Below are 18,158 nucleotides of genomic sequence, written 5' to 3'. Positions count from 1 at the left end.
CTCATGTGTGGCGTGCCGGCACTCTCATACACTCCGAGGCTTGTCATAAAACAAGGATGCTAAGGACTTAACTGGTGTCAGAGTCGTCCATGCCCTCCGCCATGCTCAGATGTCATCGCCGCAGGTCTCCGAGGGGTGTCGTACTTTCGCGCGCTGCCTGCCCTGCTCTTAAAGACGATTTGAACAGTTGAGCCTTAGAGAGGTGAGTGACTGCCATGGGGTCGAGAGAGGGCGGGGTGTTGAAGCCATGGAATGGGATATTGGAGAAGGATGGTGGCGGTAAGTCGTGAGCAGCTGTCCGCGCGCAGTGTGTGATACACGCGCCGAACTTGGTAAGCGCCGGACGCGGTCTCAGCACGACTATTGAACTTTTGCCAGCAGCTGTAGTTCCCGAAGTTATTTCTTTGCACGATCCTCTCATGTCAGGTATGTACTCTCAGTATCTCAAGTTTCGACGCCTAATCATCCACGCTGAAGTGGGGAGGTTCGTTAACGCGGGCGCTTATGCGCCCGGAGAGCATCGTTTCAATTCAGCCTAGTAGTACCAAGTCCAGCTCCCGGGATGCTATAGTCGACATCTACGACTATACAACAGTAATGTAAGTGTGCCTATCCGTAAACGAATTGGCGTAGAAGGTGTCACAAAGGTCGAGAACATTCTCGCTGGTCCATTCAGGTGGTTTCTCTGCCCCGAATTTCGGGATGAGATGTACACTCCGTTGAAGGCTCTGTAATGGTACGATCGCCGCAACTCGAAAACCGTCGTGTGTATGCGATCGCTGAACGCGATAGAATAGATGGTTGGCCTCAGGTTGGGGTTTGAAGCGGCTGAACCACTCTAAGTAGACGAGGTGCGAAGGTGCGTCGGGATCGTCCTTGAATACCATCTGATGAGCCTTCTTTGACAGGCTGAATATGACGCGGACCTGTCCAACGCGGTATCCTAAGCCTCGGTCAGTCTGTGAACCCGCCTAACATGTTTGACCTGTGCTTACCAGCGACTCCAACATGGCCACCACCTCGCTCATCAACCAGGGCGGTGTCAAACCGCCCGCCAACCGCTCTTCCTTGCGAGTCGCGGTAGCCTGGGCGAGCATGAATGGCATCCAAGGTCTCTGGTGCGTTCTGACGCTGGAAGGCATCTTGATTCCAAAACTTTACCTTGTGCCAGACCGAGACAGCGCGGAAAGGGAGGGTGTATAACGACACGGTGTCCGCGAACTCGCGGCCCGAGAGTTCCGGATGTTTATGACCGATAATGAACTCCTTTAAAGTGCGCGCAAAATCGGAGGCACCGTAGCGCGACTCGACCTTGGCGAAGGGTACAGAGGTGCATGTGGGATGACGGGTGACGTGATGATGTGGCTTATGGGGTATGCGAGTGGGTTCAGAGGAAATATCGGGTCGGCCGTCGAGCCGCCATTGGACATAGAGTGCGTGCGCGTGAATTTGCTCGAGACGAACCACGGTGTTCGTCATCTGGGGGTATTCATCCTTTCGGTTCGATTTGCGCCATGGATCTTTTGCGAGGGTAATGTGCAAATGCTCGGACTGCGCGGTATTCGTGCCATCTGCCGTGCCAAATAGTCGGATGCCTGACACATAATGCTGAAGGGAATGTAATTTTGGGAAATTGAAATGCTCGCGAATACCCAGAACCTCGAATATCCCTTTGTTGGCATGGAAGCGGGCCAACGCATCGTCGAGTCGATCGAGCGTCGTTGATGTATGGGCTGGGAGCTGGGCAAGATATACGAAGTCGAGCAGAGCGCGGACAGCACGAATGAGGCGCAAAGGATTTTCGCCCCCAGGCAAACGCAGATCAATGATAGTACCTAGCAGGACGCGGCAGATGTCTTGATGCTCGGTCCCGGAAACACGAGAGAGGTGCGAGATGCCCTTGGAGAAGTGGCGTAGGTTATGATTCGGAGGGAGGGATTGAAAGCGGGCATCGATCACCCGCGCGCCGTAAGCTGACTTGATCCAGGCCACGACATGCTTCACCATGCCTTGGTAGAGTTGATGTAGGATATCAGGTGGCAGTGATGCGTAGATATTGACATAGGGGAGCCCTTTCCAGAAGGGATCCGCGAGTGGCTTGATGCCTGCAGCCTGGCAGGCAAGGACGTGAGCAACAGCATCGCCCGTGTGCTCCAGTGTGTCCAGCGCGGCCAAGATGGCGTTCAAGTCGCGCGCAGTGCAGGCAACATCCTCGCCCAAGACATCCGGTGCGACTACGCCCGCGGGACATTCGCCGTTCTTCACTCCGGTGACAAGAACTATCTCCGGGTAGTCACCAACGTAGGCCGCAAAGACCGGATGGCAGCGCCGGACTGAACCGTCGCCTGTGCTCATGGCCGTCCCATGGCGCCCAGGATCGCGAGTACAAGCGAGGGCCTGGCGCAGGCATGCATGAAACAGGTTGCTGCTCGCACGCCGGCGAGTCTCATCGCTCTTGATGTGGGAAAGCCGAGTAACAGGGAGATAGCCGATGAGCAACTGAGCTTGCCTACTCGACTTGCGGCGAATATCCTTTGGTATGTTGCCGATGGTGAGATAGAGGGGGTAGCAGGACCGATTCCGAAACAGTGTGAGCTGCGTTTTGTCCGATGACACGATGAGTGGAATGATTGTGGCACCTGCTTCCTTGTCCTCGAGTTTGCGCTGTAGTCGAACCTCAATACATGGGCAGCACGGAGCAGTTCAGAAGCTTTGACATACCTGCAAGCGCCACCACCATTCGCCTGTGTTCATGTCACCATACACTCGTGTGGTCTTGGTCTGATCGACGTAGTGCTTCTCGGGAGCCACGAGGATGTCGGCGGCCCAATCCGAGGATCCAAACAGCACGCGAATGCACTGCATGGCATCTCGGAGCCACAGATCATACTCCTCGCCATCGACCTTGACGACGTGCCGCACAAACTTGGGGCGCGTGGGTAGAGAGGAATCCAGAATCTTGTTTAGTTCCTTAGTGTTCTTGAACGAAAGTTGCAGGGCGTCGAGCACCTAGGAGTGGAGCGCACAGGTAATTAGCCAAATGCGTCAAACAGGATCCAGCGAACATACCCCATTGATGGCCAGAAATTCATTGAAAGCGGTCGCACTTGGCCCTCGCGTCTTCGCCCATCGTGCGATACACCACTCCATCTTTGACTTGAAAGGCGCGAAGACGTTCGTTTCCAAAACTTCAGACATGCCCACCTCATAACGTGCAAATGGGTTCTTATCCCCGGGACCGGGAGCCATGACCGTGGCACCGGCGCCCCCACCAAACGGCACCACGTACGGTTCGTTGAACAGGAAGTCTTCATCGACACCTTCGAGGCCTGGTAACTCGCGTTCAACGTCCATGTCATCCTGGCGTCCCTGTTCGTGCCCTCCCAGGCCTTCGCCGCCGCCTGCTTGCTGATCATCGGCCGCAGGAGACGGCGACCTCACATGCTCTGGTGGTGGCCTGAGTGCAACTATGGTCAACAGGGGCCCAGGTCCGTGTAACATTGACAACCCACCGGTGAACATCTTCATATTCACGTTCTTCCTCGTCGCTTGAGGAATCCGAGGTTGAAGAAGGCTCCTCCGGACGATCAGCACCTTGATCCACGAAGTCGTTATCGAAATCTTCCATGCCGCGATCGTCATTGGCCTCTGGCAAGGGCAAGTTGTTGCCGGTGTGTGCTGGCCCCGCAGGCCGATCTGCATCACAGCGAAAAAAGGGAATGAGCAATGCAATTGTGAGCATCGCCCGCAGAACATACCTGACGGCGTCCGTGACCTTTGTCCGCCCAGGTGATCTCCAAGCGGATCATCCGAGCCCAACCCTCCCGGCCTATTGCCGGCTTGACCCAGGCGGGATGAACCTTCGCCGCGATCGCGCGCATCATCTCGCGCGAGGCGAGCGCGAGTCCGTTCTCGCGCTTGGTCGGTTGCGCGGATGATGCTGGCCTGGCATCGTGGATCCATTGACCGAGCGACATGCCGCGAGAGGCTGTCTAACTCAAAACCGGACGCCCCACATCCTAGGCACTGATGTGAGGCTATGCCTTGGGTACTTGAGCCAGGACGCGAACCACCTGTTCCAGAGCTTGTTCAGCACATAAAGCGAGGTGATGAGACGCGCGGGAATGGCCCCCACGCACCAGGAAGGGCGACGTTCATCGCAATATGGGTGAGAGGACCTGCGCGAAGTTCTCCCATGGATCGAGTGTCCTCCAGATGGCGAAATGGGTGTCGTGCAATTGAAAGGCCGACTGAGCGGGCAAGTGAAGAAGGGAAACCTTTGGTGATAAGCAGGCCTCTTAGGTCTGCCACCGTCGTTTGGTGCGACACGACTGAGAACACGCGTCAGCCAGTTGTACCACTGTGCCATTGATCTCGGAACCGGTGACCGACCTATTGGTACACTGCGCCCTGTGCAAGGGCGAATGAATATTGTGTAGGGGGAGCATTGTGCAACGAGGCGGCGGCGACGATCGAGCCGAACCTGCGAAAAATGAGCTCGATGGCGGCGTGCCTTCGACATGAACCCGGCAAGCACTCTTCTGAGCGGAATCAAGCCCGGTTGAACTAGGGATGCTGTGACCAAGTTTGTCAATTGTATGAAGTCGCAAATACACTACGCATACCACACACTCCGACCCAGACAAACAGATAGCCATACACAGCAACGTAGTTGACTGCGCATCTTACACTGGCTTCTTGAGCCGTGAGTTCAATTCCTTGAGGCGTGGGTCGCGAGGCCTCGACTTGAGGGCCTGATACAGACTGCAGCGGTAACAAAGAGATGCACGCCAACGCAGGCACTATAAGAATGAACAGTGCCGTCGCGATGTATTGAAAAGGGTGGACAACAATCGCAGTCGGCGCGATGGTGCAAAGTCCTGCTAGGACTTTGTTACGCCACCCTCGGAGTCGCCTCGATTGGCGGCCTTGCCGGGAGGCTGATGGCATAGCTGGCCGTCCTGAGCATCATATGGATGAGCTATGAGTGGATGAAAGGAAAACACCGATGGCATGAACATGAACTCACTGTGCAGATGTTCGTGATGTACGCAATCTAGTGGAAGTCCGGGGTTCTGCAGCTACTAATTCACGAGCCGCCCTTGCACTCGCTGGTCGGAGAGGGCCCGTGATATGTGCCCGGGCTGAGCCGGAGGCATGGGGACCGGGACTGGCTGGTCGGACTCGTTGCGGTGCGGCTTCCGCCGTGGAGACCCCTGTATCGACACCTGGGTTGGTACCTGAAAATCTTCTTGCCTTCCTTCTCCCTCCTCCCCCACCTCGCGTCCGCTGACACAACATTCTCCAATACAGCTGTTGGGCAGTATATTGCCTAGCCATGTCTCAGGCCCCTCCCAAGAGAAGACGAGGCAGGAAGAGGGCCGGAAATGGACCGCTACTAGTAGCGCCCGACCTGGCAGGCCAAGAGAACGAGAATGCAGACTCTGTTGAAACCGAACTCAGCAACAAAGGTATTCCTCGCTTGTCCCTGTGGACAGGCTGCAGATATGGGCTCACCTAAGGTTGTTCTGCAGTCGTTGATTCTGTGAAGCCTCGGCAGCGCCGTTCTGCGCAAAATGCCGAACCTGGTCTCCTGGAGCTGGAGAAAGAGATCAAGGCACAACAACGCGCAGAGCGAGACACATTCGAATATGCACGCGAGATGGAGATTGCCAATCCAACGAGTAACTGACATTTCATTGACCTCAATACCTACACTGATCACTACTCGCTGGCCAGTTACCCAGCCACGCACAGCCAAGACCAAAGCGTACAAGAACTTAGCCGGTATTGACTTCATGCCTGCTCATTTGGGTCCTTGCAACATCGTACTGACGACTTTCAAGAGTGGATCCCCCAGAAACGCGAGCGCGCAGGCGAAGAATCGGATGCTGCGCCTGTATCAACTGCGGTCAAGCGAAGCCGTGGCAACACAAAGGACGGTATGTACTTACTGCATATTCCGCGTGAACATCTGGACCCACCAAGGGTCCCTGCTCGCAGTCCCCACACATAATCTCGCCGCCGCCGACTCCAGCCGTAACATCATCAGCGGCATTGATAACGCGAAGCTGGCAGGTGCGTACCGTGCCCACGAATCGCTCTACCATTCACCAACCCGATATGGGCATGCCGGTTCATGGGATGCTGGCGTAGATGATGGAGATATTGAGATGGGCGACTTGTACACCGCCTCGACGCCGGAGCCCATCGCCCAAGGTGCAGAACAGCGAGTGCAGCGAGACAAGGCAGGAACAAACCAAGCCTCGGATCGTGACAGCGAGCACTCTGCAGATGATGACGCCGCCGTGTCAGATGCGGGTCGAGAGAGTGATGAAGATTTTGGAGTGGACTCGGACAGAGAGCCTGCCGTCTCCAAACGTAAGGCGCAGAAGATAGCAGAGCAGCTCAAACAAGGCGTGAGTACTGACTATTGTTCGAGGATTCCCACGCTTAGTCACCGCACGACTCGCGCAGACTGCTACCCTCGTCTCGACCTCTCGGGCGAAAGAACAAGGCAAGAGTAGCGGCAATGCGTCCAATGATACATCGTCGTCGGAATACAACGCAGACTTCCTGGACAAAGATGGCAGCAGCACGCATGGGTCCGTCGGACACCGGGATCACCTCCCGGAACGCGAGGACTCGGACCCCGAATGGACGGTCAGTCTACCTCGTGGATAGCGTCTTGTACACATTGACCTTCTCCTTGTTGCAGGCCACCGTAGCTCGCCATGCAAAAGTCAGCCAGGCCCGAAGCGAGAGACGTGCCCAGGAGCAGTCGCAGGCCCGTGGGAACAAGAAAGAAACCGTAGTGAGTACTCTCAACTATAAGTACCTGACACCTGGCGTGACTGGGACATCTTCGTCCTACTTGCAGAACGATGACGCAAATGAACGCACTATGTCGCTGGCCATTCCCGTTAAGAAACCTGCCATACAGCAGTCTGCAGGCAAGACGGCCCGTAAGGTGCCACTGAAGGGCGGGAAGGTTAAGATGGCCCAACAGGTAAGTCGCTCATCAATGTCTAGCATACCGCTGTGAGCTAAATTAACGGTGTTCATTAGCAGCAGAGATCAGAGCACGAACATTTCATCGTGTCGGACGACGAGCCTACCCGCAAGAACAAAAGCAAGGCGACTATAGACGAGGTTGAAGCTCAGGTATACATCTAAACAAGTAATCTCTATCCTTGCACTACTGACGAGCAAGACCATGCCGCGTAAGACGACCAAGGATCGTCCGTCAAAGACGGAAAATACGCCTGGCACGGGCCGCAAGAATGAAGCGACTACGGGACGGGCTGATCCATCGACGGTGCGTGGTTAGGCGCTACTCAAAGGCCAGATTGCTAACATCAGTACATTGATTCAGCGCAACTTAGTAAGTCCATACCTGCGTCACAGTCAGCTTGCCTTACGGTGTTTCGTTTGCAGATGTTGCAGCTGTATGAAACCAGTGAAGACGACGACCTCTTTGGCAATTCGTCCCGAGCCCCTTCTAAGCAGAAGCCGACGCATTCCAAGAAATCGCAACCGGTAAGAATGTCCCGTGTCCATGCCGAGAGCCTTGCTTCGGCTTATCTCATGTGTCAATAACAGTCGACTGCACGACTCGGAGCTGACCCACGCAAGGTCGGCGTTAGCAAGGTAGCACTGTCGCTACCGCACCTTCGGTCCATACTGACTGTTATGGCCCTCGTAGAGTGTCACAAGAGTCAGAGAACCCACCCCAATATTCGCTGACTCGGAGAAGGTCAGCATGTTGCTTTCTGCTTTAAAATGCCGGTTTAGCTCATATATTCCCATACCTCCGACATGCCTTGTCCCAGGATGGAGAGTCTCACGAGAATACCTCAGACGAAGGTGACGCGGGCGGATGGTCCGCAGAAACCTACATCACCTTGGCCAAAGATGGGAAGACGGTTGTGGGTATCCTGTCGCAGCGATCAGTCAAGATCAGGAATTTCCTGTCCGAAATGATCGCGCATGAGCTGCCGCACGCTCTCCTGCGAGTGCACGCGTTTCCGAGTAAGACTGAGCGACCGCAAATCTTCTTAGACCTGCTCGTCGATGCCTCCCGGCGCCTCAAGTTCGACAAAATCACAGAGAGGCTGCTCAATGATTCGCTGTATGCGCAGCTCCTCATGAAGATAGTAAGGCCTGTCATTTATACTCTGAGGCTGTGCTCCTTGCTGATCTTTCTATATCTCAAGCCTGTCGACAGGATGTCGTCAGTCCGAGGGCCGCTCTATGATGCTAGCCGGGACATCGTATGGGAGAAGTACGGGCTCAAGGCCATAGAACATGATGGTGCTGAGCTGAAGAAGGCGGTACGCGTCTTACTCTCTGGCAATCGGTTCATCTGTCCGGGCAAGCTCTCGGTCAGTGCACACCACACGCTATCCTGAGCGCCACTGATCTCTTGCCTAGAACGGAAAGTACACGGATTTCAAGGCCGACCTACCGTTCTGCGCCCCGGCGATCATTGAGATCGCGAGCACCCTATTCTTCTGTCCCGACGCTGTCACGCCTCTTGCAGACGAGTTCTTTACGTCGTCGATCAAGACTGGTGTTGAGGCGACTCAACGCGAGATACCCGAAGTCATGGCAGCATTGCTGGCCACCATAGTACGTTTTATATTGGGTCATTGTGGCCATTAACTAACTATTGGTTTCCTACGTAGGCAGGTGCAGCCATACACGAGGGACTGCATGGCGTCCGCGCCACGTTACGAAAGAATGGCGGCTTTAATGCGGACACGCAAGCGCCGCTTTATGCGGTACACCTTCAAACGCTCAAGGAACTCTCAGCTATCGGACGCCACAAGATCCTCGGCTACCTCTTCAAGACTGCGAAGTGAGTGTCCGCGCAATGATTGCGGATCGATCAAACTGAGGACATGTGTTCGCAGGGTTTACCATGTCCAGGCGATGGCTGACAAAACCAAGGCTAACACGCTCGTTAATCCCGCGACCGCGGGGATGAGTATCATTCTGTAGACTGTTATTTTGGGTTCTTTACTGCACGACTGAAATCCCGGTGTCGCATAGCGTAGTACATGTCCTAGAGCCTGTTCTCGTGGGCGACACTGTTTATACCTGGTCTGTGTAGCATGTCGAAAATATAGGGGTATTGGTGTCTAAAAAAAGTGTGAAAATTTGTGAATGAAAACGATGAGATGCATGAGCTGAGAACCCAAAATTTGGGCGCATTTGCACAAAATTCGTGCGAATTCATGGGGGGGTCAGTCAAATGGCTCTAAATCAAATTCGCGTGAATTTTGGGCAAATTCGCCCGAATTCGGGTAGGGGTGGTTTCCTGATGGGCTCGTCTTGCGCCACGCTGTTGAACGAACACTCTGCGTGGCGGCGAGAAGGTCAATGTGCGAAGACACGACAGATGGACGCCCGGCGAGCGGGGTGTCGGACGCGATGCGATGCGCTGAGGTGCACGCCGAGGTCATGGTCAGTGCCATCAGTCTGGACTCTGGTTTGAGCCCGAGACACTGACCAGAACAGCATGGTGGCGAGTTGTCTGTGTGTCGCAGCCCTCATCCGGAAGCCGGCTCGCAATGTTCTTTGAGTTGTCGTACAGTAGTCATGAATTGTCACGGTGTGTACAGCATTCGGTGCGACGGGCAAGGACACGATCAACATCCAGCGAGCAGGGCATGCATGAGGGGGAGACTTGTGACGTCACAAGAGAGGTCAGCGTTCGCGCACGTATCAGCCGTCGAGCCGCGACAGATGCTGAGCCGGACATTTAGCCTCACTGGACGCGATGTATCGACGTCCCGCAAGCAGCGCGGCGATGGTCATGCTGGAATGTGTCGCCAGGAAGGGAATGGGACATGGGGCACGTACGTGTTCTCGCCATCAAAAATGCGAACAAGAACCTGTCTAATCCATCCGCAGACCGTACACGCACGAGCAAACGACGGACGTATGTATACACGTCGCCCACGCCGCCGTCCTTCCCTGCGACGCAGAACTGCACGCCCGCTGCGCCCTTGTTCCTAAAGTACACAGGCCCACATCTGGTCCACTGCGTTTGCACGTCGCACACGCGCCGGGCGAAACCGTTGTCGCGCCCGTTGCCAGCGGCGTGATGCCTTCGTTGGCGACGGTCGCGATGAGTGCGTACTTATCCTTGTTCGGCACATGCATCTTGATCTGCGAGAGGATGAGCGCGTTTTGAGTCTCTTCTAGATAACTTGAAGGACCACAAACAGCGCATTCATCTGGTACATATTACACGTATTCGTGTATCAAATGGTAGATAGTTGCACCGTGACTGTGCTTTTGCCATGCAGTATCAACAGATTCAATACAGAAATTTTTACCTCTGCACTTGATTGTACTTACATCCTTGTTCCGTTGAAGTTCCTTAAAACCCCTTGGTAGCGCTTAAATAGAGTCACCTGCTTTGTGGTTGGACGGCTCACCTCGATCAAGCTTGTCAAGCGTCGCAAGGGGCTCAAGTAAATCACTAAGACGGAACTTAAGGGGACGTAAGACACAAAGCGCCGTAAGCGCCATTTAAGTCGGCTAAGGAACTTGCACTTTTGCTGATGTGATAGCGGGAGCATTCCGAAAACGACCAATACCCGCACTTGTCCACAGGATGGCTCAACTGGGCGGGCATGTCAGCCTCACAGTCTGATCCGCCGTATCAATCCAGCCATTCCATCGACACCGAATGTCTGACTTCCGCGCTGACCCACTGCTGAGCGCACTAGCAGGATCTGGCCGGTCCACGTTGCAGACAGCGACGCCATGGACGGAACGCAGTTCATTGTTCCGACAGATGGGCGGCTGGGATTTTTCGTCGTTGGAACCTACGCACAGACGGTGTAAGCCGTAATTCAAGTTTGGTCTCTACTCGGTATGCTTACCGAGATGTGCGTAGGACATTTGGCATCGCCTCGCTCTTGACGTACAGCTATCTCAGAAGACCTAGGAATGACCCCTGGTGGGTCCCATCTGTCGTAAGTCCCTCTTTGTAGCTCGCGGAGCCAGCATGATATCAAACGTGCTATAGGTTGTGCTCGTCTGGTAAGACAGCCAGTCTCTCGCCCGACTCCGCTCATGGACCGTTCCCAAACAGGCTTTTATGTACTCTCTGCACTGCCATGGATATCTCTACTGTTTATTATTTTACGGTGATCCATCGCGACGACTCTTTGTTATCAGTGCGACCACCATGGTGAGTCCCGTTGTCGCTTGCTACACAGAATTGGTTGCTGACGGAGGAACAGGAGCCTGTCTGTGAGCGTGGTCCATTGTCATTCTTATATGCAACGGTCTCAATTCTGCTGTATTCTACGGCAGCTCCTGACAGCCGTCGTCGTAAGTGGCACTCCGTCGTGAAGAGTACCCGTGCTCAACTAAGCCCTCGCTGCAGACATCGACGACAACAGCTGTGAGGCTGTAAGTAGGACGTGAAACTTATGCGTCGTTGTCTCATCGTTCTCGCGAAGCCTCTATCTCAGCAGGATATGGAGATGTGAGTGCATCAGGCAGGATCAGCATGTCAGCTTATGAGTGCCTCTCAGTCCAGCAGAAGAAGGGCGAGTGGAACATCCCGCTCATCGCCGTGATAATATTTGTGGTACGTCTCGAGGAGGCATTCTTCGCTAATGGATCTGACACGGCGGGATCGTCGCACAGGCTTTGCTTTCCCTGTTGGGTATCTGTGAGTCCTTGCGACGTCACAACAAGGTTAATATGCAACTGACGTACAGTCGTGTGCAGCAGGAGGAATCGGTTCGTATCCTTGTGTGCCATATCAAACGTTCCTTGACTTCCAGCTAACTAACGTACATTAGCAATATCCATTTACCTGTGCGTACCTCCCATTTGGCTCCGTGAACGTTGACAGATACTCATTCTACCGCAGCTTCCATCCACGGTCTCTCAGGAGTCCGGGGAACTTGAGAGTAAGCGCGTCATCGCCCTCTTATCCCTGTCTTACGCACATACTGTACAGAAAGCACTGGAAGCGACTGTCGCAGGTGGTATCTGCGCGGACATCCTGCTCGTCGTGACGCTGTGTCTCTCGCTGTATAGAGCGCGCTCAGGGCTCCGGAGGTACGCCGTCGACTCGATCCATATTCAACTGATAGGCTGCATAACAAGTCATTTCAACCAGGACCGACTCCGCACTGACGCTCTTCATTCTCTACTCGGTTTACAATGGTAGGTCATGTTGTATCCCTCTATAAGCGCGTGTGCTTCATATCGTCGCAGGTCTCCTTCCCACGTATGTCGAGGTGCTGGACGCGTGGCGCTTGATGTATCTACTCACCGTGTTGGCGTAGGTGCTTCGGTATCGCCACCTTGATTTCCGTGAGTGCTCCCCAGTCAGTCTTGTCAGCGAGCAATACAAACGTGCGGCGCCGTCACAGCTGCTCAGCAGGCCAAATACAAACCTCTACACCCCCTTCTACATCCAGATAGGAAATTGTGCGTAAATCCACGGATCATCTAGCTAAACTGCGCTCACCAGCCATCCTCAGTGTTCCTCATTAGCCTGGTATCATCGTGCGTTCGGGCCTGTGCCCCGCCAAATACTCCATGACCGACCGTCTAGCCTTACAGATTGAACCATCGCAAGACCGTGCGGTCACAGATCCAGCGGGAACTCGACCTAAATTACGATGCGTTCGATATGGTGCCTGACAGCGCGACGTCCACCCCGCCCCCACTGGCAACGCGTGCGTCCTCACCCGGACGGCACTCGCAGGACACGTCCGAGCGCGCACTTGCTAGCAGCCTTTGCCGCTGCGCAACGGGGTGCGTACCGAATAGTGTAGCGAGCTCCGACCCCGCGTCCGTATCCAGCCAAGGCAGAGTGACAAAGGCCGGAGATGGACGGGGCCGGACGTCGGTCGAGGGGGACGACTCGGAGGAGGTTAGTCATTCGTGGTGTGACGTTTCTGCGCGCCGCTGACATCCCGGACGGATGCTTATGCACTCCCATTGCAAACGTACTGCCTTGGTACTGCGCAGATGGACTCCCAGAGACACGCCTTCTACAGGCATTCGACGACCCCCCGGGAGGGCGTCGTCGTTGTACGCGTCCTGCGCAGACCTTCTCGTGGTCCGGGGGGTAAGTAGTCTCCAAAGAGACGAAACGAACTGCGCTATAACATTCTCTGGTGGACGCCAGACCAGAGAATGAGGGCTGGAGACACCATCCATAACAGCACTGAGAGCTGGCCCGGAGTGTTGCCTCCTAGCGAAGATCCTCGAACGCCCGAGATAGATCCTCCTCCAACTCAAAGGATATCCTATAGTACGGAAGCTACTGTATGACAATATGCTTGCCCACAACGACGAGCGTAGCAACCGCGATGAGCAGCCTGACGACGGAGGCAGTGCCACAGACGCCAAGAAGTAAAATGACTAAGCCGGTAGAAAACGATGGCAGCTGTGCCAAGGACGACTCGGATGAGGGATGAAATAATTAACCCACCAGACAATGAACCGGGAACCCCGGCCCAGGAGATGAACCGAGACGCACATGACCAGCGAACAAGGTTCTAGATGGCGCCAAGTGTGACGACCACGGGATGCCATGGCCGATTCACGTGACCGCGACCGCGTAGGAGATCAGCCTGCGCCGAGATGGACTCCAACCGAAAGTCCTATAAAAGACGTGAACACGACAAGGGATAGTCAACCCAACATGCCCCATGCCATGCCACCATATGTTCATTTATGTCCTCCATGCACTATGCATAATCCTAGTGAAAGCCCTATAAACGCCGGCACGTCACGTCACGCTTCGGCGACTCCTTGAAGATATAAAAATCAGGATACGTTCCTGTGAAGAGACGCGCAACGCTTGACAATGTTTCTCACCTTCTCTGTTGGCAAGAAGAAGACAGCCGCACCCGCTGTGACGACGGCGACACAACAAGAAGGTATGCTACGCATCTACTCCTGAGTGAGTCCATGAGATGGCTGAACGAATCCAAGAAACTATACGGATTGTGGAGCCCAACCCACCGAGTTACGCCATAGCCATAGACGTCTTCGTATGCGAAACGACTGAAGTCGACGCCGCCGCTGGCACGGAGACCTGGGTTGTAGACAAACAACCAGGAAGGCCGCTTGCTCGCGGTCACATCTTGACCTTGCGGCTTGGAGATCACGTGATCGGATCGGGCAGGATCTCAACTGTTGACGCCCTCACTCGCCACTGGGTCACGTTCCGCCTGGCCGGAGCACGTGAGGGAATGCGTGTCCGTGTCCCCATACCGTGGGCCGGCCTTAGCGGGTACAGGTCATACACCCACACATCCCAATTCCATGCTCTATCGCCGACTCCAGAGCCCCACGCACTGTTCAAAGACTCCCCGCCGTTCGCAGACCCCGACGAAAACCCGTACGAGTTCGAAATGACGACGGGAAAGGAGATCAGGCTCCTCGCTAAACTCAAATCGATCTCGCCGGAGCACGACCAAACGGAGATGCTCACGTGGGAATGAGACTGGGGAACCCGAGTATGTACGAAAATCTGCACAGCCTATCATGTACCGACGAATAGAGTCTGGAACCGAAAAGTGCCGATGAGGCAATATCCATAACGACCAGAGACTGGACCGCACCTAGAACACTCGACAGAACACGAGGCCCAGAGAAGACGATCCGGCTCGAACACGGCGACCCCTGGCCGAGCCTATGTCCTCTATGGGGAACGGAATAGACGCTGGCGGATCCCAAACAAGGGTAACGGAATAGCGCCCTAGGAGCCTAACGCCAGCATGCCTGTCGACAGACCGACCATGCACACCCCGCTGCCCATCCGACACTAGCCCTCCCCGCCATGGAGGACACAGGCCCACGCCATCCCGAACACAGCACACCGCAACGGCTTAATGCCCCCACGAAAGAATGGACGAGTCTGGGCGACAAAAAGAATGGGAGAGTGATGCGCCCCTGTACCTGTGCGCCGTAAGATCAATTAAATGTCAAAGGGACAAATACTAACGACACAATGTACGAGAATATCGGACAGCGATAATGGTCGTCCAACCACGGTCAGGAAGAAGCAGAAGTAAAAGACCCTGACGCTGCTGACGAGCCCGCGAGACAACGGGCACCGCGGACGACGAACGGCATACGTCTAGCGACCTCGACAGAACCTAATCCACTGCCTACGCGGTGGCCTCACTGCGGCGCAATATTGGGCTTGAGACAACCCAATCGGTGAGTACTGATCACACAGTCGACGGGATCCTAACCCTCCCAAGGATAGATGATGACGAGAACGCGTACCTGTTTGCCTGTAAAGACGACCGCACGACAACGAAGCCCAAAGAGGACGACGCCGTCGACACCTTCCCTCCACGGCGTCTTAGAAAGTGGAAGCCCTAGACGTCCATAAAAACGCCAGCTCTGGAGCGAAGACCCCTCGCCCAACCAGCAGTCTACAGCCGCACCCCACGACACTCAACTGCCAGTAAAGCACCAGAACTTCGCTAGCCTATCTCACAATGCCTCGCACCCCGACCAACGCCACTTCTGCCTCTACCCCTGCCGAACACGGCCTGGAAGCCCGCCCCGCGGATGCGACCGACAACAACAACCTCAGCAATGAAGGGCGGGCCCCTTCTCCTACGTATGCACAAGTCGCGTCGCGCCCTCCGTCTCCCCGCAGGAGCGGCAGTGCGACCAGCGAAACCACTGCTGTGCATAAAGCGCCGGCACCTCCCCCTCCGACCCCCCTCGCTACGGAGAGCCCTGCTGAAGCTCCCTTCACGCGTGAGTATGCGATCTGAACCTTACATGGACTGCTCCTAACATACATACAAGAACGTGGCGCCGCAGCGAGCGACGACGAGGACTTGGGATGGACCACGGTTAAAGCCCCGTTGAAGTCCAAGAAGTCAAAGCCCAAGAAGGGCAAAGGCAAAGCGAAGGCGACCGTCCCAGTCCAACAGCAGGACACCCAGGCCCCCGGGCTTACTATGACGCCGAATGCATCGCCGAAGAGCAGTGAGCCCCGGAAGCGGAGGCGGACCGACTACGGAGACGAAGGCCTAACAGCCGACAAGCGACAGGATGCCCCTGTAAGCCTCTCACACTCCTCGAAATTGCCCCTGCTGTTCGAACAAAGCTCTGCGTCCTCCCAGTCGCCCGCCCAGATCGACTCTCAGAGTGCCAACGAATTCCCCAACGAGGAAGTCGGTATGGACGTCGACTCCGAAGCGGACCTACGTAATCACGACTTCGGACGCCCTAACTTCTTCACTCGTAACGAGTCCACTGGCTGGAGCACCCCTCCCAGTAGCCGCGCTGGCGACTTCGAGCCTGGACCTAGCGTGCGACCCCTGAAGGGCCACAAACGTAGCAATGCTAGACACGACCTTAGGTCCTTCATTGGTAAGAGGGCAGCTTAAAAATGTATGAAATTCCAGTGTAACATACGACACCCCAGTAGACCGGCCCATCAATGCGACGCATGGATCCTCGTCCCCCGCCGCACAGTCACGAACTCCCACCCAGCAGCGCAGCAGCCACGCTAGGACGCCGACTCCCGCTGCACCTCCCCGCATCCCAGGGAAGTTCGTCAAGAAACGTGGCGCCGCCAAGTCCCCAACGCAGTCCTCCCTACGGGCGCGACAGACCTCTAGTGACGAGGAGATGCTACCGACTAGCGACGCCCCCGTACAGTCCGACGCCTCTACGCACGACGCTCGGCCCCGCGAACCAGCCATACGCCACGGCCGCGGCCGCTACTCCTTGTACGCCGTCGGTAACCCACCTGTCCAGCGCACGCCATCCCCAGAGCTCAGCCCTTACGACGTCCTCCTCGCTGACTCCGACATCACGATCCCGCCGGAAGGTCTCTTGAAGGAGACCCAGGGCGACCGAATGGACTGGAAGAAGAAGGGCCTGTGCCTCAAGCAGGCCAAGGCGTGGAACGACTTAGGCAGAGGCAGACCCCTCATCGTCGTCCAGTTCGGAGAGCTTGGGGCCGAGGAAGCTGGCATGAACGAACGCGCTGTCTTCCTTGTCGCGCTCCTATCTCGTCTCTCCGAGCGCAATGACGTCCAGGTTAACCCCGGACACGGCCCGCTGGAGGAGGGAAGGTACGAAGACAACAAAGACGCCCCACCGAACAAGGAGCCGTACTGGATCGCTATCGAGAACCTACCCGACGACTGGTGCATCGCGTTGGCCCGAGCGGCCTGGCTCCGCGCCGGGAAGTACGTTCTCAACTTCACCCTCTGGCGACACGACCCCCCCACTCTCTGCGCGCAGTTCCGATCCGTGTTCCGGTTCAAAGCGCAGTCGAAGGAGGAGTATGAGGCCATCGTGCGACGGGAACTCCTTAACTCCGAGCTGATGACACTGACTCTCAACCTCCTCGAGGGCGACATCGAGAGAGGAGGGAAGTGGCGTCGTGCGCTACTGGACAACGCATTCGGCGCAATTCTAGACTCTGTAGACGTCGAAGTTCATAACAGCCGAATCACGTCTCATACGTCTGAGGATATAGCGTTCATCCATATCTCCTCCCCTACGGCTGACTGGCAGGAGTGGATCACCTTCAGGGACGCGGTGCAAGCCCACAAGTTCGGCTCTTCGGCGGCCGGACACCCCATCCCGTTCCTCGGACGAGTCTTCTGTGGCTTCTGCCACTCCTTGGGCCACCCAACGGGTCGCTGCCCGGCCAAGCTGTTCTTCTTCCCCAAACAATCCCTACCTCAGAAACAACAACCCACGCAATCGTCGTCCGCGGGACGCGGAGGATATCAGGGAGGGAGGGGCAATGGCAACGGCCGTGGACGCGGCGGCAGGGGCGGTAAGATGCGCGGATACTAGTCTGCGACGACCTAGACTACAATGTATACAACCGCCTCCCTAGAGAGTACGTCGATCCGCCTGTTCATGCCCCCAAACGACACTTGTAATACTACCCATCTAAACTCAGTCGAAAGAACCATTACATTATACCATTAGCTATGATCAAGTGTCGCCACGCGAAGCGTACTCAACCTGTGGATACATGAACAAAGAACCCTTACACCGTCGAAACCAATGCAACCAGCGATGAGCCCACATCTACTGGCCGCAACGCGGGACAGGAAAGCCGTCGCGCATTGGCCTCGACACCTACAACAAAAACGGGGCACTCGTAG

At 55.7% G+C, this 18,158-nt stretch overlaps 4 protein-coding genes across 4 annotated transcripts; all 4 read left to right on the top strand.

Annotated features, from left to right (window-relative positions):
- Positions 1–5,338: 5,338 nt before the first annotated feature.
- C8Q71DRAFT_727743 (uncharacterized protein) lies at positions 5,339–9,003 on the top strand (the record flags this gene model as incomplete). The annotated part of the gene is made up of 17 exons (XM_047921890.1): positions 5,339–5,471; positions 5,535–5,684; positions 5,847–5,942; positions 5,989–6,078; positions 6,157–6,419; positions 6,478–6,663; positions 6,719–6,814; positions 6,881–7,009; positions 7,069–7,164; positions 7,331–7,384; positions 7,438–7,539; positions 7,706–7,756; positions 7,833–8,156; positions 8,217–8,384; positions 8,434–8,631; positions 8,688–8,860; positions 8,916–9,003. 17 exons carry the CDS (start codon positions 5,339–5,341, stop codon positions 9,001–9,003), a joined length of 2,397 nt encoding a protein of 798 aa, XP_047773339.1.
- A 1,776-nt stretch (positions 9,004–10,779) lies between these two features.
- Positions 10,780–13,405, top strand: C8Q71DRAFT_727742 (uncharacterized protein; the record flags this gene model as incomplete). Its single annotated transcript, XM_047921889.1, has 19 exons — positions 10,780–10,856; positions 10,913–10,991; positions 11,045–11,058; positions 11,197–11,209; positions 11,238–11,271; positions 11,335–11,352; positions 11,499–11,614; positions 11,725–11,769; positions 11,832–11,942; positions 11,993–12,093; positions 12,155–12,201; positions 12,253–12,265; positions 12,324–12,351; positions 12,411–12,468; positions 12,522–12,546; positions 12,604–12,719; positions 12,819–12,916; positions 13,015–13,114; positions 13,302–13,405. The coding sequence occupies 19 exons, from the start codon at positions 10,780–10,782 to the stop codon at positions 13,403–13,405; spliced, it is 1,197 nt and encodes a 398-aa protein (XP_047773338.1).
- Positions 13,406–13,858: 453 nt separating this feature from the next.
- C8Q71DRAFT_727741 (uncharacterized protein) lies at positions 13,859–14,498 on the top strand (the record flags this gene model as incomplete). The annotated part of the gene is made up of 2 exons (XM_047921888.1): positions 13,859–13,931; positions 13,987–14,498. 2 exons carry the CDS (start codon positions 13,859–13,861, stop codon positions 14,496–14,498), a joined length of 585 nt encoding a protein of 194 aa, XP_047773337.1.
- Positions 14,499–15,506: 1,008 nt separating this feature from the next.
- C8Q71DRAFT_727740 (uncharacterized protein) lies at positions 15,507–17,841 on the top strand (the record flags this gene model as incomplete). The annotated part of the gene is made up of 3 exons (XM_047921887.1): positions 15,507–15,774; positions 15,826–16,395; positions 16,454–17,841. 3 exons carry the CDS (start codon positions 15,507–15,509, stop codon positions 17,839–17,841), a joined length of 2,226 nt encoding a protein of 741 aa, XP_047773336.1.
- Positions 17,842–18,158: the final 317 nt, after the last annotated feature.

Source organism: Rhodofomes roseus (assembly GCF_022264815.1).
Source record: "Rhodofomes roseus strain CIRM-BRFM 1785 chromosome Unknown C8Q71scaffold_34, whole genome shotgun sequence".
Taxonomy (NCBI): domain Eukaryota; kingdom Fungi; phylum Basidiomycota; class Agaricomycetes; order Polyporales; family Fomitopsidaceae; genus Rhodofomes; species Rhodofomes roseus.
The sequence above is the reverse complement of the archived record's forward strand: the minus strand, read 5'-3'. Positions and strand labels throughout refer to the sequence as shown.